The 21662-nt window shown below is 40.2% G+C and overlaps 1 protein-coding gene and 1 long non-coding RNA gene across 2 annotated transcripts; one reads left to right on the top strand and one right to left on the bottom strand.

The window, feature by feature from the left end:
• Positions 1–1237: 1237 nt before the first annotated feature.
• On the top strand, positions 1238–17778 carry LOC125241124 (ER degradation-enhancing alpha-mannosidase-like protein 3). Its single transcript, XM_048149459.1, has 10 exons — positions 1238–1577; positions 2391–2537; positions 4958–5110; positions 6241–6394; positions 7841–8010; positions 9310–9531; positions 10048–10213; positions 11639–12027; positions 15013–15214; positions 15883–17778. Exons 1-10 carry the CDS (start codon positions 1462–1464, stop codon positions 16744–16746), a joined length of 2583 nt encoding a protein of 860 aa, XP_048005416.1. The 5' UTR covers positions 1238–1461; the 3' UTR covers positions 16747–17778.
• On the bottom strand, positions 16824–18779 carry LOC125241125. The gene is made up of 2 exons (XR_007178712.1): positions 18627–18779; positions 16824–18113 (listed from the first exon to the last, which is right to left on the bottom strand). It is a non-coding gene; the product is annotated as an uncharacterized LOC125241125 (long non-coding RNA).
• Positions 18780–21662: the final 2883 nt, after the last annotated feature.

Raw genomic sequence — 21662 nt, 5'->3', positions numbered from 1 at the left:
GACTGACACCAACCAGAGAGAAGACGAAATTGACATCCGTATCCAGAATGTCCTAAAGTTGATCCTAAGAGGCTAAGATTTGGCTAAGATGTTTATCAGCCCTTCACAAAATATTGATGATATTATATCAGAATAATAAAACCAAGATCAGGGTTTACAATACCGTGATAAGGCCTTTCTTGGTATATGGATGCGGAGCTTGGACGTTGACCCTGAAGGTGAAGGAGGACAGTGACTCTTAGGCCCACTTGCACCAACGACTTAACTCAGGGTTAGTGGGCTGTTACTCTCAAATTCCATATAAAATGGTTGGTTAACCCTCCATTTTCGTTGGTGCAAGTGGCTCTTAGTGGCAGAGAGGAAGATCTTCAGAAATATTTTTGACTCTGCGAGACGGGATTATGGCTTTTGGAGAGTCAGGAAGAACTTGGAGGTGGGCGACCCCAACGTCATCAGCGAGAACAAGTCTGATCATCTTCGCTCTCTCGGCTATGTTGTGGAAAGGATGGGAGAGGATCGTGCGGTCAAAAGAGCTTACCTCTCCTCTACTTGTGGCGATCTATAGAGAAACGCCCGGTCGCAATACCTAGGTAGCGATGGATCGATGAGGTCCAGAAAAACCTGTGTGACCTTCAAGTGATTGAGTGGCACCAGATCGCAGTGCGGTGCGGTCGTTTGTCAGCTACTTTAAAGTGGTTAACATTCGACCTCACCGCACCACTGCCGTCCACATACTATCCAGTAAGTCAGGGTGAGAAAGAGTCCTTTTTACTTACTCCCTCGTAAGTGAAACCTGTGAAACATTGCGAGGTCGCGGTGCGGTGCGGTCATGTGTTAGCTACTTTATAGCGCTAACTCTAACCACGGACCACCCACTCTAACTCAATACCGGCCTGAGGCAAAGTTCTTCCATAAGTGAGAGCAGTAATAAGAATTAAGTTATATCGGATCGGTCGTGAATTGGCACCACAAACTATTAAGAAGATACTCCGATTGGCACTATTAGAAACTTTCGTGAAACAGAAAGCATAGATTTTCGAGATTTTCCGATGATATTTAAGTGCCATCCTACGTTGGTACACTCTACGAACCATCTACGAACGCTTAGATCTAATCAACCCTTAAACCTGATTTTTTCCAGTATTTGGTGCACCCTGCATTTTTGCACCTTGTGCTATAGTCTGTGGTATGACATTTACCCATAGACTACATACACGTCAATTATTTAATTATCGCTGTACATAGTACTACACATCACAATCACATCACAACTCGCGACACTATTATTTTGTAGTCGCTTAATTTTTGACTGTAAACGATATACACAATAAACTACAACAATGTGAAAGTGTTAAAAATGATTAAATTATAGCAGTAGCGCTTTTTATGATTTATTTCCTTCTTTTTCATTTTTTCTTTACAACTGATTATTAGTCATATTGTTACTGAAAATATTGTGTTATGATCATAATAATGGCTTATCGAGTTTTATTAGTTCTTGTTCTTGCAATAATCAGTGTGAGCACTGAAGAAGAAACTTCTGCACCGATGACTAAAGCTGAAAGAATAAGTTTAAGGTAAAACCAACGAAAGTCTAACGTAATGTTAATTTTTATCATTAGGTATATCAGATATTTAAATTCTTAATTATACTAATAGCAGAGGTAAACGTGAATATCAAATTGTCCAATGTCTAGCAACCGAAATGTAAAGTACAGATATAGACATCTTATTCTTATATTGACCTCTTGAATTGGGTTATCATGACTAAGAAGTTAACCAAATATATTGTTTAAAATGTGATTAATGCTATAAATCTTTAAACGTTCCACCCATCTTTCCAACTTATGTTTGCTAATACAGAGATGATGAAGTGTGGTGGGGAAAGGCCGACCATGTAATGGTGTTACTAACAATTCAACTAATATTAAAGTAATATTAGTAAAGTATTCACAAATAAGACACCAATTATGTGCTATATATATTCAACTTATAACCTCATTAAAATGTTTTGTCAAACTTTATTTCTCACATATTCAGTGCCAAGAGCCGTATCTAATGAACTGGATGTACATATAAACTGTACTACAAAGATATTATAAATTTAGAGTTACTTTCTCTATTTTGAATTGATATTCCATTGGTTGGGGGGGGGGGGGGGGGGGAGTGAGGTTTGATTACACATTTTTTGTACAATGACTATTCCAACTAGCACACCTGTAACTTGTAAGCTGTCATGGTATAGACTATAGTGCATAGCTTGATACATCATAGCTAATGTTTAGGACTATGCTCATGTGTGTTAATATGTTATGTACCTATTTAATAATCACCTGAATGTTGGGTTATGTAAATATATAGATATTAATATTATTTAACTTACTGTACAGAGAGGAAGCCCGGAAAATGTTTTACCATGCATACAATGCATATATGGACAATGCATATCCAGCCGATGAGTTGATGCCTCTCAGCTGCAAAGGGAGATGGAAGGGCATTACACCAAGCCGGGGTGACATGGATGACACACTGGGAAAGTAAGAATTTTGTTTATTTGTTTAAATTATCATTGGAGATCATTGCCACTGACCCCTAAAATGTTAATCATTATTATTCCTAAACTTTCTCATGAATTCAAAGTGTACTCTTAGATAGTGTGATTACTTAAAAATAACATACACATACGCCTGGTGTGGTGCAATACTCTCCTGTGGCCATGTTTTTTCTTGAAGAGTGTGATGGGAGAGTAAGTTGAGTGTCAGCAAGTTTAAAGACATCTATGAAACAAAAGCTTTCTGATGCAAGCACACATAATTTGTATTGTTACTGCAGTTTATATGTTAAATAATCAAATCAAATTGAAAGTATTTCAGTCATAAATATTATTATTATATACTGTTAACATCTGAGTAATTGCTACGCCATGTAACTTAGACTCTCCTATAATAAAATAAATATCCAGTTATCCCTATGGCTGTTCAGTCCACTTTGTGCGTCGTAAAATACCGTCGTCGGTAGCGGGATACATTCGCCACCAATGCCACCATGTATTGCACATGCTGCAGCTCTCAGTGTCGAAGGGGACCAAAATTAATCAAAAACAGATACAATAATTTTGCCTGCAACGCAAAAATCAATAATCGTACTTGTAATACTGATAACAATAATTGCTCTCAAGGTCAGTCGGCAGTGGTTGGTGTTTATAGTTACGGCACGTGCTTTAACATTCGCTAACAATGTTTTCGTAGCGCCAAGTAGCGCTATGCGAGTAGACAATCCAATCCCACTTTTCCCATATAGAGGCAAGCGAAAAAAGCGTGTAATAGCTACTTAGCAAATTTCATAATTCTCTTGCGTAACAAATTTAATAAATTTCTTATACCCTGTACCCTGTGTAGTGACAGGTTAAGAATTTTATCACCCCCTTTGCTCCAATTGGTGTCTCAGAAATTGATTGTGGGATTGGATTCAATTGTATTGTGGGCGATGGGCTAGCCAGTCTAGCTGTCCCTGCAATATCACAATTTCGTTTGATTCCAACCTTTTGGGAATACAGGCGTGTAACACAGTAGGTTTAGATATTAATTTCAGTTTATTAGATTAGAAATTAATGCGACAGACGGTCAGTAGATTTGTCCTATACCTAAGAGTTCCATTTTAGCACAACTAAACCCAAAATAAATCAAACAAGGAGAGTGTCTGCTTTGCTAAAACGATATAACACCAAACTCTCCCTAGTAAATATTTCAAACCTATATGAAATCTATCATGGCATCATCAGCATTAGGGGCCTACTGACTATCCGTTCGACGGACGGCAGCGAAGTGTCCCTTATTCGGCGTTTTTACTTCTAATGCACGCAGCTACTGTCCGTATAGCTGATAATCCCCAGCACGGGAAGCATGGTCGCGCGATAGACGATAAAATATCAGGCCGTCCCTATCGCACTTACAGATAGTGCGATAGGGACGGACATACTTTTTAGGGTTCCGTAGTCAACTAGGAACCCTTATAGTTTCGCCATGTCTGTCTGTCCGTCCGTCCGTCTGTCCGTCCGTCCGTCCGTCCGTCCGCGGATAATCTCAGTAACCGTTAGCACTAGAAAGCTGAAATTTAGTACCAATATGTATATAAATCACGCCGACAAAGTGCAAAAATAAAAAATGGAAAAAAATGTTTTATTAGGGTACCCCCTCTACATGTAAAGTGGGAGCTGAATTTTTTTTTCATTCCAACCCTAACGTGTGATATATTGTTGGATAGGTATTTAAAAATGAATAAGGGTTTGCTAAGATCGATTTTTGATAATATTTATATTTTCGGAAATAATCGCTCCTAAAGGAAAAAAAGTGCGTCCCCCCCCTCTAACTTTTGAACCATATGTTTAAAAAATATGAAAAAAATCACAAAAGTAGAACTTTATAAAGATTTTCTAGGAAAATTGTTTTGAACTTGATAGGTTCAGTAGTTTTTGAGAAAAATACGGAAAACTACGGAACCCTACACTGAGGTGGCCCGACACGCTCTTGGCCGGTTTTTACTTCTAATGCACGCAGCTACTGTCCGTATAGCTGATAATCCCCAGCACGGGAAGCATGGTCGCGCGATAGACGATAAAATATCAGGCCGTCCCTATCGCACTTACAGATAGTGCGATAGGGACGGCCTGCTATTTTATCGTCTATCGCGCGACCATGCTTCCCGTGCTGGACTACTTTACCGATCAGCACATTGTAATGACCATTACAGTGTTGGGAAAAGTACGGCCCGCGAAGGGATTATATCCAGCCCTCCACCGGTCATTCAAAATAGTGTGTGATATGGCCATATTGGCCCGTAGTGTAGTAAAAATGCATTTTTGGTATAAGTAAAATTCAAAATTCCTTCATATATAAAAAAGTTTGCCGATTGTCAAAATAGATGAACGATTGATTGACAATATCTTGAACGATTCCAGCTTTTCGCTGACGCTAGTGGACAGCTTGGACACGCTGGTGGTGATGGGAGACTTCTCCGAGTTCAGCAGAGCCATCAAACTTGTCATCGACGACGTCTCGTTCGACCACGACATCGTAGTCTCCGTGTTCGAAACTAACATCAGAATGCTGGGGTAAGCTTCATACGTTATTTTTAAATTTATGAATCTGATATTGCTAATAGTTATTTGTTTTACAAGGAGGCAAAGTTGTTGTTTAACCGCACGTGCCTGACGTGCCAATATTGATACCTGAGCAAGCGAAAGGTTCCAATATTGAACCGCGAGCGTAGCGAGTTGTTCAAAAAGTGGAATCTTGAGCGTTGCGAGGGTTTCAAGGCACGTAGGTTAAACAAACTTTGCTACCGAGTGAAACACAATTTTTTTCACCACACCAACGCGAACAAAATACTGACTATAAAACATCAAACTGAATCAAATCAACAATCTATTCAATATTTATGATTCAAAATAATTATTAGAAGGTAAATTCTACCAGCCAACTCAAGGCATCAAGTTAAAATTTATATGAAACTAGCCTTTGCCCGCGGCTTCGCTCGCGTTAAATTCGAAAATTGCTGAATGCTCCATACAAACATCCACCCCCCATTCTTAGGAAGTGGGGCGTTATAAAGAGACAAAAAGTAGCCTATGTCACTCTCCATCCCTTCAACTATCTCCACTTAAAAATCACGTGAAAGATGGACAAACAAACAGACACACACACTTTCCTATTTATAATATTAGTATGGATTACTTTGCACTCTTGTGGATAAAATGCAATTTTGTTATCCGTTTTCGAATAGCTAAATTGATCTTTACCAGTTGGTGTGGTGAAAATTATATTTTATCCTTTTCTTCCTTTCCTTTCCTTTTTAGGGCGGACAGGTAGTACAGGACAGTATAGAATATGTAATATGTAATTATATATAGTATATGTAGATAGATACTATAGGTAACGAATCGACAGATCATAAAATTGAATTTGAAAAGTTTCATTACAACTTAACAGGTAGTTTTAATAAAATGAGAGGAAGGGTTGCCACGGAAGACCAGCGTCAAAGTATCCAAAAGGTACCTTGACACCAAGCTGAGTGGAAACCTTTTCAGTGACGTTTTATTTCAATTTTTGTGACATCTTTTTGTAATATATATTCGTTTAAGCGTCCTGAATAAAGTTTTTTCTATTCTATTCTATTCTAAACGTCCGTTTATATGGAAAGGTGAAATGGTTATGAGTGATTCTCTTCTCATGTGCATGGCAGGGGTCTGCTGTCCGCGCACGTGCTGGCGACGGCGCTCAAGCCGGAGGTGGCCGTGCTGCAGTGGTACGGCGGCGAGCTGCTGGCCCTAGCCGAAGATCTAGGACGCCGCCTGCTGCCTGCGTTTAACACGTCCACGGGGATTCCGCACGGAAGGGTACCTATACGCACTGAACTTTTCAAAAGTCAACCCCCTTTTCCTTCATGTAATTGGCTACTTGTTAGATTGTTTGTAAATAAAGTCAATCTGTCTTAGATTTCCTGACGTTAAAGCACTTACCGTGGCATTAAAGCAACATAAAAGTCAAAAAAACATTTTTTAAGTGTTAAGGCCCAGCCACGACATTGGTCTAAGCGCGACGGTGAGCGGCAGTCACACGTGCGAATGAAAAGTCCCATCGCTGTGTCTCGCTCCAATGTATGGCCGCCGCTCACCGCTGTCGCGCTTAGACCATTGTTGTGGCTGAGCCGTTAGGGCTCTATCGATGTTGTCGATGATCCGCTAACGTCAAGGTTTAGGAAAGTACGCGCTTTATGGGCTCATGGGCTGGTGAACATCAGCAGAGCAGATCAGGTGAAGATCGAAAATAGGTCTGTAAAACAGAACCAGGACAAATATGTATTATTAAACTGACTACTACAGATACAAGTTCTTAATCAAATTGAATGTCAAAGTGTAGTGACACTTTGACTTTCGTTTTTAACCTCGCGCTCGACGATTGAAACGCTCGTTGTCTCAAGAGTAGGTATGATACAGATTTTAGTAATTAGTCATTTGGTATAGGTATGGACTTAGGAACGCCATTATGAATGCCACCTTCGGATTGTAAATAAGTGCAATAAATAATAGTAGACATTTTTGTGCGTCGTCGTCTAACCGGTTATGTTAGTAAATTAGTAGTTTGATTGTTGTACTTACTTAATATTAAAAAAAAACACACGTTTATATCATCATGTGCCTGATACCTTCGTTTTGAGTTTCTCACCAAGTTAGGTACCTAGTAGTGTGCAACCAATCAGATGCAGAAAATACACCGAAGGTTCATTGCACCTTTTCAGCGGATCTAATTACTGCTATCCGTGCAAAGAAACCGCAGTCACGCGTGAACATATTTGGCTTTATTTATATTATAACAAGAAAATATACCAACATTTTGTATCTACGTCCTGCGCTAAGTCATTTGCTGCCAATGACACGTGTAAGTGAGAGTTTGTGGCGTTTGTTGAAACATTACCTGTGGTACTATGATGCGCGATATTTATTATTGTCATTGTCGTACATAGGTTTATTTATTTAAACATGCGATGGAAAACTATTTATATATATATGAAAGGGCACAAGGCTTTTCACTTTTTTCTGCATAATTTGCGTAGATAAGTTGAAAACCGTTCACGCTCCGTAGCCGCATATTGTAGGTAGTTATCTCTATTTATCGTTCTCCCTTATTGGTTGACAGCTGAGTTTCGTTCGATACGGAGCGATTGTGACTTCGACTAGGCCGTCAACGTGGTATGAATAGAAAATAATAGAATATAAGTTTCTAGTATAGAGTTGGAAACTTTTGTAAAAACGTGTAACAGTAACGGAGATGATAATTGACAGGTGAACCTCCGGCACGGCGTGCGCTACCTGCAAGAGTCTCGCGAGACGTGCACGGCGTGCGCGGGCACCATGATACTGGAGATGGCGGCGCTGTCGCGGCTCACCGGCCGCCCCGTCTACGAGCAGAAGGCGCACAAGGCCATGGACAGGCTGTGGAAGATCCGGCACAGGTACCTATCAGTGTCATACCTGCGGCACGGCGTGCTCAACTCGTTATTCTCGCGAGACGTGCACGGCGTGCGCGGGCACTCACCGGCTCGTCTACTAGCAGGAGGCGCGCAAGGGCATGGACAGGCTGTGGAAGATCCGGCACAGGTACCTATCAGTGTCATACCTGCGGCACGGCGTGCTCAACTCGGGATTCTCGCGAGACGTGCACGGCGTGCGCGGGCACTCACCGGCTCGTCTACTAGCAGGAGGCGCGCAAGGGCATGGACAGGATGTGGAAGATCCGGCACAGGCACTTAATAGTATCCTCAGCCTGTCACAAGGCTCGCGCCACGTGCAGGTGTTATGCCCGAGTGCCAATGATCCCGTAGATGGCAGCACTGGCTCGCTTCATTAGGGTCTCTGTCTACTCTACGAGAAGGTATTTATTTATCTTATGGCGTGTAAGTATTAGAACCGAAAAGTTCTAAGATAGTAGGGTTGTCAGGTTGTTGCACTTTTGGCACCAACTCTTAAAAGGTCACGTGTAGAGTAAAATCGGGTAATTCCAACGGTCCTGCAACTCGACCTCCATAAAAGTGTGTCTTTAGGAGATCAGGCTTAAAACTCAAAAATAAAAATATACGACTATGCATGTTTACCTACTCAATTCAAGTCTATTGACCATTAGGTATTTCGTTTATGTCTAACCGTATGCGTGCTATTTATAAATTAGTCATTTTAAAAGCATTGTGCAGCCATAATAAAGTTATATCTATAGGAATAGCGATGTATTATACCCATTTTCATGTCATACGTTATACTTTTATGTAAAAGTAAGCAATAAAGATATCGATTGATTGATTGATAATAAATTCACTTATCGGTGAAATACCATACAAATTCACACAATGAAGTTAATATTCGCCTACGAAGTTTCCTTGTCGACATCGTCACGTTTTCCGTTTGCCACGAGTACCTAATGATAAAACGTGTGACCAAGCATTGTACTAGCAATACAATTATATACTATGTATTATAGTCTATACTCCGAGCCTATATATGTATCGCTATAAATTATAGGGTATAAATATTTTGTAACTTTCTTGTATTCTACATGATGTACAAGAAAAAATAAAAGGTAGAACGCACTTTTTCCTCGGCCGAGCATTCTGCATCGAACAAGGCACGTCTAGTTTGGCCATTTGCCTTGCTACGTTGCTCGGATCTGTGTGGTCTCGGCTAATCACCAAATGGGTTTAACTGTTACAAGATTACTCTCACCACGAGCCCACCGTGTTTATTTAGCATCTGTTTTCCAGGACTTCGGACCTTATGGGCACGGTGATCAACATCCACTCCGGCGACTGGGTCCGCAAGGACTCGGGCGTGGGCGCCGGCATCGACTCCTACTACGAGTACTGCCTCAAGGCATACATCCTGCTCGGGGACGAGAAGTACCTGGCGCGGTTCAACCGCCACTACAACGCCGTCATGAAGTACATCAGCAGAGGGCCCGTCATGTTGGCCGTCCATATGCACAGGTAACTGCGGCCGGGAGGTGGATGAATGAAGGCGAATGAAAACATCGTGAGGAAACCGGACTAATTCCAATAAGGTCTAGTTTACCCTTCGGGTTGGAAGGTCAGATGGCAGTCGCTTTTGTAATAACCTAACCACAAAATTAAAATTTTGAAAGAACCCCCGACTGCGACATAGTTGACCGATTTTCATGAAACATGGCTAAGAACACTCCCGACTAACTCAGCTTTCAGACAAAAAAAACTAAATCTAAATCGGTTCATCCGTTCGGGAGCTACGATGTCACAGACAGACACACAGACACAGACAGACAGACAAACAGACAGACACGTCAAACTTATAACACCCCGTCGTTTTTGCGTCGGGGGTTAAAAACTAGTGCCTAGTGCCTACGCCAAATTTTGGGATTAGTTGTCAAAGTGGACCCCAGGCTCCCATGAGCCGTGGCAAATGCCGGGATAACGCAAGGGGGGTGATTGTATGCGATAAAAAGTCCTAAGCCTACTTATGATTTGCAGGCCGCACCTCCAATCGCGCAACTTCATGGACGCGCTGCTGGCGTTCTGGCCGGGGCTGCAGGTGCTGCTGGGGGACGTGCGGCCCGCCGTCGAGACGCACGAGATGCTCTACCAGGTCATGCAGCGCCACACCTTCATCCCCGAGGCCTTCACCACCGACTTCCAGGTGCGCTCACATACAATATACAGGGTCAAATGAAAAGGACCGTTCAAACTTTGCATAGTTACTTTTGGTGTCATAATGAACAACTTTTGTTGTGGGAACAATGCTGAAATCGCGAAAAAAAAGGCTGTTCCATAGAAATGAGCTTCAACATGACAGTCGAAATGTATGAAACAGCCAAAAAAATTTTTGCGTTTACAGCATAGGTTCCATGATAAAAGTTGTTCATTATACCCCCAAAAGCACAGTATAATAAAGAGTACTATCGTACAGTATGGCCACTCCCGCTCCCCGCTGAAAGTGCCGCTCACCCCCTCTCGGTTACCTCACAGTTACCGCCTGTCACAAACGTGACCAGTCGACCTGTCATATCTTACTCATACAAGCATGTTGCGCGTTCACCTACACGAGTTTAGACTGTGTGCGTAGGAACGTGCCTCTTTCATATATTTGATCGCCAGTGTCCGAGGTGTGCCAAAAGTAATGCAAAGTTTGAACGGTTCTTTTTATTTCACCGTGTATAAGGTACAAGTACAGAAGACTCACTGATCTTATATTCACACAATGCCGCCTTTCATAATTCTTACCTACATTAACAAATGTGCAGCCGACATTGAGTTCTATTGCACCGCGCGAAGGTCGTCACACTCGTACTTGTGTTGTGGCTCGGCGAAAGAATCGAACGCCGAAGAAGAAGTGAGCCGCTCCTGCTTCAAATATCTTATGTGTTGGATACCAAAAAAAGGGTCCTAATTTCATTGAACTTTCTTTTTGCTGCACAAAGCTGAGGAACAAGACGTGCTCGAATCGGCTCGTTTCGCTGGATTACAATCAATGGTTGAATCACGTATACTTTCACTACCTCTGTATCTGTAGACTGGTGTATACATCGTGTTTTTTTTGTTTTTCGTTAAATTCAACACGTTGTTAGGTTCATTATCAGGAACCACCATGTATATTAGTTTTAGTTAAATTCGCAAAAAAAATCACCATTTTCATACATAATAAATGAGTTTATTAGTGTGAGAGACCCTTAAGAATAACATTCAAGTTAGTGTCAAGTGATTGACGGCACATGTCAAAACAAATAACATTAGGATTTGGTAAAGGCTGTCACACACGTGTTCAGTAATTATCTTCATTTTTTTAATAACTCGATAACCGTAAGAATTAAGACGCTAGTTTCTTAGAGAAATTAATTGTATTTGATTTAAAGAACCTTCCCTTAAAGGTAACGGAATTCAATAAAAACACGGCGTATTCAATTGAATAATCAATTAATCACCTAAGTTAACTACAATATTTGCCAGATGTTGCGTAGTTAGTTAGTTACACTCATAGGCTATTTTTGTTTTTGGTGTCTACAATGCCACCAACGCAGGATTCATGGGAGACGTTTTTAAATTGACCCCGTGGCATGTTTAACAGGTGCACTGGGGACAGCATCCCCTCCGGCCCGAGTTCCTCGAGTCGACGTACTTCCTCCACCGGGCCACCGAGGACGACCACTACCTGCACGTCGGCAAGATGGCCCTCAGAGCTCTCCAGCAGTACACCAAAGTGCCTTGCGGCTACGCGGCCGTCAACGACGTCCGCACGCGAGTCCACGAGGACAGGATGGACTCCTTCGTCCTAGCCGAGACCTTCAAGTATCTGTACATGCTCTTCGGCGACGACAAAGATATCCCGATACAGTTGGAGGACTATGTGCTGACGACGGAAGCGCATTTCCTGCCGCTGTCCCTGGCCCACGCGGGGAAAAACACTTCCTACTTCAGCCTGAAGATCGATGACGAAGACGAGGACAAATACAGAAAGTAAGTCTTTAAGAGTTTGAATATTTAGAGATTATCTTAAGTCTTTTGTCGTCGAAACTTCAGTTGACGCACACTGCTACAGATGATTTTTTTTTCACTTCTCGTGCTCGTGAAATTGTGATTTACATGTAGGCAGCACAAAGTTTTATAGTAATATCGTCTATTTTACGACCCTAATTGGCTTATGTTGACATGCCTCGATCGGTTAGTTACTTTATGTTACCCTAAGAGTTGTTTAATGCAGTATTGTAATTAAGACCCGCTCAATATGCGGTTAAAGAGTTAAAATCTTTACAAATAACTGTCATATAATGATAGCGAACATTTTGTATTTTTTTTATTATTAAAGTTTGCTTTTTTGTGACAATTTATGTTTTATGAATATTTATTAATTACCATAATGTACGTGTAATTTGAACTACTATTCGAATGATCATGTTGCTAGGCTTACTTGAATAAAGCACATTTATGTTTAGTTTGTTAGAAATTAAGTTTTTAATTTTATTTTGGATGCGATGTCAGGATTTAACGTCTTGACACGAAGCGCGTAAAGGCACTGATAGACATCTAAATGCAGAAGCGTTTCAAATATAAGTCCAGATTATCGCCATTATTAGGACTATTAGTCCGTTGATCGTTTGTGCCTATCTGTTATTTTGACATTTCTGTTATAATAAAGAGTTAAAGTTACCATAGCATTTTCGAAGTTTTATGAATAAGAATGTGTAACTTGTGTGAGTTTATCGTATTACCAGTGTATACCGATTTAAACAGTGTAGTTCAACTTCAAATTAAAAACATTAGCAATTCTCCTGTAAAACGAGTGACGACGCGTTGCTGGTAAGCAAATATTAGTTTTTATTTTTTATTTGTTAAAAATTTGTTTTAATAGAGGTATTATTTATGAATTATTTTTTAATTGTAGACTCGCCAGGTGGCGCTGCAGTTAAGTTTTAAAATGAACATGGCTTGTAATGTTGAGAAACCACGAACCTCGTTAAGTATACTGAATGTATGGAAATACAAGTCATTTTAATTTTACGAATACTGCGTCTTGGTGAAGGTAAATGTAGTTGGTTGTGATATAAATATGTGTTTATTTTAAGTTAGTTCTGGAATTCAAATAACCAAGGAATTTAAAATTAAATGATTTTTGTTATGATAGAGAATTATAAAAGGTTCTATGTTGGACTACTCTGTTTAAAAACCTTTCATCTTGGTTTTGCGCGCCGGAATGATTTCGTGTATTTGTAACTTCCTGCACCCAAAACCACGATGCGATAATAAGTTAGCATCGAATATAGTGTGACACCTCAATCCCAAATACATAAGTATATCGTAACCATAAAAATAAATATGCGTTCCGGTCCTTTGACTGTATCAATATTAAAGATCGTTATCAGCGTGCTGTATCGGTGGCAGCGTATGGTTGACAAAAAAACAAATACACAAGTATTTAAAACATTATATGGGCCATTTTTTTCAAAGTTGTCCACCCCACTTATTTTGTAACATGGGTATTTTTACGCGATTAATACTTAGAATCGCAAGCTCTTTCGATCCTGATAGGAGAAAAAAAAATTCCCAAGATTTCCATACATTTTTTCGAACCTTCCATTCCGTTACCGCCATACAAAATGTATGAAAAAATGGAAATGGAATGGAAAAAAAAAATCTGGGGACACTTTTTTTCTCCTATTAGAATTGAAAGAGCTCGCGATTCTAAGTGGAAACCACATACAAATTTCCAAATCCAAAAAAAGTGGGGTGGACAACTTTGAAAATAAAAATGGCCCATATACTTAACAAATTATGAAATATATACATATTTATATTTACTTATCTAAATTACATTGAATAAATAACTAAAGTTTGTTCAACAGATTTGGCTTCGCGCATTACTTTTGACTTGAACTACTTGAATAACAATTCTAGATAGTCGTATCTAGAGTGCATTTGATTATTTGGATTAAAATAATATTATACACTTCGCGTAATGTATTTTTACGACATAATTTGACGTATTTTGTTTTAAAAATATATTTGGTTGGAAAAAGCTTTGTACAGTCAAGTGTAAAAATATGGGTGTACACATCTTACTCAAAAATATGTCCTATAGCATCTTAGTCCGGTGTAATAAGAGCGTAGTACCATATTTATGAGACGATTATTTCGATACGTATTTTTGCACTTGACTGTACCGTAGAGGTGTAATCCTAAGAAGGAAAGCATTTATTTTGTAGTTAAGAACAAACTGAATATTTATTTAAAGTATAATTGTAAGTATTTGTTTTTTTTTGCCAACCGTACCATTTGCCACGAAAAGTGCACCTTGATAACGATCTTTAATCAATATATTCAATGCTGACTGTATGCAGGGCCGGATCTAGACTTTATTCGAGGGCAAACATAATCTGTAAAGTGAAGAATATGTCACTCCTTGGATTTGACGAAGTTCGAAGGCCCTGGCTCCCTCCCTTAGAACCGGTTTTGGCTGTAGGCTAAAGTCATTCTCGTATAGTATATGACGAACGGTCTGGCTCAGTCGGTAGTGACCTACTAAGCCGCGGTCCTGGGTTCGAATCCCGGTAAGGACATTTATTTGTGTGATGAGCACAGATATTTCTTCCTGAGTCATGGATGTTTTCTATGTATGTAATACTAGCTTTTGTCCACGGCTTCAAAAATTGCTGCTTCATACAAACATCCACCCCCATTTTAGGGAAGTGGGGGGGGGGGGGGGGTTTAAAAAGAGACAAAATGTAGCCTATGTCACTCTCCATCCCTTCAACTATCTCTCATAAAAAATCAAGTTAATTCGTCGCTACGCTTTGCCGTCAAACACGGACAAACAAACAGACAGACACACTTTTCCATTTATAATGTATGGATGTATTTATCTATTTATCTATATCTTCGCTTAGCACCCTAAGTTGATCTGTGTAAGAATGTCCTATAATATGAATGAATTAATTTGTTGCACAGAACGTGTCCGAACACGGCATCGCTGGTGGCGGAGAAGGTCCGGCAGCCGATGCGGCAGCTGCTCGGCGCGGCGGCGGCGCGGCCGGCGGCGCGCCTGCGCCCGCTCAACGACCCGCGCCAGATCCACGCGCTCTCCGACATGGGCATCTCCGTGCTCACGCTGCCCGATGGCAGGGTGCAACTGCTCTACACCACCAATACGGTAAATACACACATCACTTTTATTATACCTATACCTATTTGCCGGAAATTTCGATCATTGTCATTTGCAGACGTGACGAGATCGTCATTCGTCGTACATCAACTTTCTTAAAACCGAAATAAATTACACATATGAAAGAAAAAGTGACCAAGTCCTCTGGTGCCTGAGGCTGGAACCAGAGGACTTGGTCACTTTTTCTTTCATATGTGTAATTTATTTCGGTTTTAATTTATATACATAGTAGTGTGACTACTTTAAGACAGCACAAGTTGAAATATTTTCAATAGATTATAATTTAACTTGTGTTCATTAGAATCAACTTTCTTAGCATTCAGATCAACTCCACAGAAATAAGCATGAAGTTCTCTCGTTCTTTGTAGTTGTTATACCTCATGCTTACTTTTGCTTGATCCTACAAACATCGAAGTATAAATCCAAACGAATAGAAATAATGTATTAAAGCTATTCTACAGAACAGCAAAAGCGATTCGATAAAACGACGTTAAGTCCTTCACTAAATATTTCCATGTAACGAAAATCTCATGCAAGTTCTAAAACGGTTTAAATAGGGCTTAGATTTTTTAAACATTTTAATATATCAAATATTGTTATTTGGGCTGGACCCCTTTCGGCTGAGTATATCGATAAAGTATTAATATTTGTTGTAGGCAAAATCATCAAAAGATGCAGCAGAAGGGCTGACGTTTATGCGCGAGATGTCCAAATGGAACTCCATGAGCGATGTGGAGAACGGCGTGACGCCGGTGGGCGTGGAGGTGCTTGGGCGCGTGTTCCCCGCGGGGCCGGGCCACTTCGGGCGCGAGGTGCGCGACGCGCGCCTCCCCGGCTCGCCCGCGCGCGCGCTCCCGCTCGACGCCTGCTCGCCGCTCGACAACGCCGCCGACCTGCAGGGCAAGTTTGCCGTCGCGCTACGCGGCCACTGCACGTTCGCTCAGAAAGTCAGAAATATACAAAACGCCGGCGCCAAGCTCGCCATCGTCGTCGATAACGTGCCCGACTCCACGCACACTGTCACCGCCATGTTCGCCATGTCCGGCGACGGCAAGGACGACATCGAGATACCGGCCGTGTTCCTCTTCACTCTGGAGGGTGAATTCCTACTGGAGTCCATGAGGGAGAACCCCGAATTAATAGTCACCGTCGGCGAGCTGAAATCGCTCAAAAGGCAGTACGAAAACACTTGCGAGGACGACAATTGTGAGGCCGTTTTGGAAACGTCGAGCGGGCCCTCGGAGTCGGAATCGTTTGATCACCTAAAAAAAGTACTTAGCCAGTTAGTGGCGCAGTTTGAACTGTCTTTATCGCACGACGAGAGCGGCGGCGGCGCGGCCGAGCAGCGCTGCGGCAGCGAGGTGCGCGAGCAGCCGTTCCTGAGCGAAAAACTCATCGAAAGCCACATAGAAGGAACGGCTGTTCCCGTCCACGAAGATACAACCCCTGACACACAAAACGACGTCTCCGACGAAACGTTACAAGTTAAAACACATGTAAATAAACCTGACGACCTTTGATAGAGTCTATGATTATAGCAATTTGTATAAAGTGATGTAAAATATTGTATATATTATTTGTAAGATTTAACGTAAGGTTAACACAAGGATCCGTTGACGTATCTTTAACATAAGTTATAAAATAAAACGACTGTTGTGGCGAATTCAATGGCAAGTTCAATGCAAAAATGACGCAGCAATTTCCATATGTATACGAATATTTCTCGCTTGCTCTGATCCGCCGTTGGGACGCATCGGCATTCCTTATAACGCCTCCTAGATATCAAGTCAACGTCTTGTTTATTTATCGATACAAACTTAGAACGTGTGCAGCGTCTTATTTGTTGATTTTTATAGGAACATTATTTTGTGTTTAACTTATCGCCTGCATGCATGAGCGGCACGATCCTTTACGTCGACGTAAAGCATCCGTCTCTAAATAGCAAGTATGTATGTATTACTGCGCCCACATTGGCTGTTATAAATATTATCTCCCTTATTCATAAACTTTCACTAAAGTTATCAAGTCGATAAAATCCCTTTCTATCACACCCATACGTCGAACTTTAGTGAACGTTTATGAATAAGGGGGTATATGTGTAACGTAATAGATTTGACAGTGTTTGATTATGCTGTCCCTGTCACACAATGTAATACATCATTTTATAACAGCAGATGTAGAAGCGCCATAAATGTGAGAAGGATGAATGCTAGTACGCAGGACACAAAATGCTAACGAGTCTGCCGGCCAAGCCAAAAATCGCTATTGATTCGCCAACGAAACGTTTCATGCTTCTCTAACACTCTCAGTTGCGTTTCGATTGCTATGGAGTGTCAGTGATTGCCACATTTGAAATAAACGTACCTAATCCGTTTCCTTGGACCTTGTTATATTTATACATAAGTTTTATTTATTTGTACACAATATGTTTGCTCTTGTCGTCGATGTTATATTATGCTGTTAGTTGTGTAATACAACAAAAAACATCATTTTTATTAACAATAGTCTACACTGTCTACAGAGAAAATAAAATAAAAGTACTTTTAAACATGTATCTGAGTATTGTAATTTATTTACTTATGTATGAATGTTACTGTGCCCATCTTAAAATCTCGATGCGGGCAAAGCGCCAAACTAACCAAATTAACAAAATGATTTCCTCCTTGGCCGTAATAACATTTTTGAATGACTCCTCACTACGTTAAGGGAGGGCGCAGACGGGCGACGCAACAGTTTTGTCTCCGTCGCTCGGTCTATGGGCTAGTATGAAGGTGCGCACACGTTGCGACGCAACTTTTTTGTCGCAGGGGTCGACGACAGGCCTGCCGCGACGCAACTGTCTCCTTCCCTATGGGTTTCAATGCAAGTGCGCACACGGCGACAAAAGCTAGGAACACACTACGCGGACGTCCGTCGTAAATCGACCGCGGACGGGAATCTGGACAATGTGAAAAGTGAAAAAGTGAAAAAAGTATTTATTAACTCCACCACAAAGTATACATGTACAATAATTTTCTTATAATTAATGGATGGTTACAATAATTGCAAAACTTGTGCGGTGGAGACTGGTGCCCAAACTAGGTTGAACCTGTGTGTCAGGTCACCAGGTCTCCAATCCTCAGATGTGTATAGCAACGCAGATTACAGTCACTTTTGTTATACATATTTTATTGAAATGGAGTTTAAAATAGGTAAATAAATAACATAAAGTAGGTAAGTAAAACAATGGAAATACACATAACCGTGCAAACTATCGGTCGACGGACGCGGACGTGGCCTTGAGCGCACGGACGTCCGATCGAAATCTGGCTCTCTGGATGTTTTGTTCCGTGCACACTGATAGGTCGCGGTCGCGGTCGTTTTACGACGGACGTCCGCGTAGTATGTTCCTAGCTAAAACAGTCGTCGGTCGGTTGTCAATGTTGCCAGTTATTCGAAAAAAAAAACATTATTTTAAATGCAGATTGTTGAAGACGACATTGATATCTGTCTTTTAATTGAAGAAGTAGAGGAAAGACTGATTTTATATGACAAGAATTCAAAAGAATATTCCGACAATATTAAGAAAAAAACGATGCCGGGTTGTAAAATCATCAAAACTTTTAAACACTCATTCTGAAGTACCAAAAAATTATTTTAGATAGGCTCTCAATTTCATGAAAAAAGAAAAAGTTGCATCCGAAATATCCAAAGATAATAGAATTAGTCTATGGTAATAGCTTTTTAGTAGTCTGTGGTTACGTCGCTGTCGTTCCCGTGTGCGCACCTCGGAGACTGTCGCAAGGGGTGACGACAGGGACAAAAAAGTCGTCGAGCGACTGTCGCCTCCGTGTGCGCTCAGCCTAAGTTGTAAATTTTACATTCACTTCTTCCAAGAGGCAATAATTAATATATGTGTCGCAGTAAGATAGATAAAGCCGTTATATAGTAATAACCCTAGGGATATAACTATACGTCGTAACATAGTTAAACGAAAGCGATTTATTGCTATCTTACTAGGAATATAACTATAATACGTTACTAGTTTAGTCAAATAGTTATATTGACTGGATTCAGTTTAGTGAAATGATTGTAGACAGGAGTGTGGCGGTACGGCGGAGGTATAGTTCTAACCCTAGGGATATAATTATATGCGTTAAACAAACAAACCACAGTGAAGAATTGTTTAGGGCAAGAATTTGTTAATTATTTCCAATTCAATGTGCTTATTCTCTCTAAACACACAGACGGATGGACAGAGTCGCGACATAAGGGTTCCTTTTGATTTTTTTTTGGTATAGAACTATAAAGAACCGGGACTCCCGGTTCCAGTTCCACTTAGAGACGTATTATAATTATATCCCTAGACTAAGTTTAATCCAGTGATAATTATATAACTAAACTAGTACCTACCGTATTATAATTATATTCCTAGTAAGATGGTTATGAATCGCTTTTGTTTAGCTATGTTACGGCATATAATTATATCCCTAGGGTTATAACTATACCTCTGCCGCACCGCCGCACTCCTGCCTACAATCATTTCACTAGACTGAATCCAGTCATATAACTATTTTACTAAACTAGTAACGTAATATTTAAAGTTATATTCCTAGTAAGATAGCAATTAATCGCTTTCGTTTAACTATGTTACGACATATAATTATATCCCTAGGGTTATAACTATATAACGGCTTTATCTATCTTACTGCGACATAATGCACAGCACGGGAAGCATGGTCGCGCGATAGACGATAAAATATCAGGCCGTCCCTATCGCACTTACAAATAGTGCGATAGGGACGGCCTGCTATTTTATCGTCTATCGCGCGACCATGCTTCCCGTGCTGGTTGTAAATTTGTAATATTGCTCCGTTCTGACACTATTTATTAATTGATTAGAATCAATGTGTTAAGGTTCCTACGTCCACCATTAATATGCGATTCGCCAAAGAGTTAAAAAAAATAATTCCAATTAATCCACGAACACATTTGAATACAAGTCACATTTCCCGAAAGAGAAATTTACAATACAAAGGTCACAAATAATAGCCGAAATCAGAAATTAGTCTGATTAGTCATGAAGCAGTCTTAAAGATTGGTAAACAAGCAAATCGCGATCATATCGGTGAATACCTATTGCGTTTATGTGAGCATATAACGTGGATAATTGGATATAAACTTTTTATTTCGCAAGCTCTTTTACGTGATATATTTTATAAATAAAACGACTTCAAACAACGTTTTCGTAGTAAATAACATACATTTTATATTTATTTAGCTGTACGAATTATAAATAAAAATAACAAACAATTCCATTTAGTAGGTGGTTTAATAGTTTTGGTCAGCAGAATCTCTGATTGGTATAATTTTTCAAGAAAAAATTGAAAAAAACCGCCGCATTTGGGGTTCTGGTGAAAGGTACCTTGCGAATGTTGCAATGGATTAATATGTAGAAATGTGTATTTTTTTAAAACTGCTTTTAATGTAAGTATTTGATGGAAATAAAAATGAGTATGCGATACGTATACAGTTCAGGTTTGAGGAGTTGCCTCAATTTTTCATGAATCCGATATCCAATTATAAGAAATGGAGCTTGACAAAATTTGTCTTGAAAAGTATATCCTTAGCAAACATAACAAATGTCCTAACATGAGCTATGCGTCGCTGAGAAGTTCCGTTCTGCTCATCATCAAAAGTTCCTCTTTCCTGTTCTTCAACAAATCGTCACTACTTTGAAAAAAGCTCGTATCTCACGCTGCTCCTCAAAGTTAAAACGCAGTAAGTAAGTCTATAATATGCATTCCATTCCATACACACTTACTACAATTTTATTTTCATTGACAGACGAAGATACAAGTTTTTTTAAAAGTAGTGACGAAATGTCACTATTGTTCATGTAAGTACTTGGTTGGTTTTCTGATAGAAATACCAAAGTCACTATAAGTGTGCCGTTCAGATTTGAGGAGTTCCGATCTGACCATCATCACCAACGGTTCCACTGCACCAAATGCCACTGTTCTGAACGTTTATGCATGCTGTTTTGATAAAAGTACCAAAGTCACTAAAAGTGTGCCGTTCAGATTTGAGGAGTTACGTTCTGGTCATCACCAGTAGTTCCACTGCACTAAGTGTCACTGTTCCGAACGTAAATGGATGCTTTTCTTATAAAAACACAAAAATCACCATATAAGATTTGAGGAGTTCCCTCGATTTCTTCAGGATCCCATCATCAGAACTGGGTTCTGATAAAAATGGGACCAATCTGTATGTATAATACATTCAATCAAAAAAAAATTTTCAAAATCGATCCAGTTAGATATCGAATAACAACCATTAAAAAAAACCGGCCAAGTGCGAGTCGGACTCGCCCACCCAGGGTTCCGTACAAACTTTCTTTCAAACTACCTAGTAAAAATAATCTCATATTTTCATATAAGTAACTCTAATGACTTGA

Source organism: Leguminivora glycinivorella, chromosome Z (assembly GCF_023078275.1).
Source record: "Leguminivora glycinivorella isolate SPB_JAAS2020 chromosome Z, LegGlyc_1.1, whole genome shotgun sequence".
NCBI lineage: Eukaryota > Metazoa > Arthropoda > Insecta > Lepidoptera > Tortricidae > Leguminivora > Leguminivora glycinivorella.
This window is presented reverse-complemented; position numbering and strand designations above follow the sequence as displayed.

Excerpts from the sequence above, each read along its gene's own strand:
- LOC125241124 (XM_048149459.1), top strand. The coding sequence starts at position 1,462 with ATGATCATAATAATGGCTTATCGAGTTTTATTAGTTCTTGTTCTTGCA. Across the intron at positions 6,395-7,840 it reads CGGGGATTCCGCACGGAAGG|GTGAACCTCCGGCACGGCGT; the intron begins GTACCTATACGC and ends GATAATTGACAG. Across the intron at positions 15,215-15,882 it reads TGCTCTACACCACCAATACG|GCAAAATCATCAAAAGATGC; the intron begins GTAAATACACAC and ends TATTTGTTGTAG.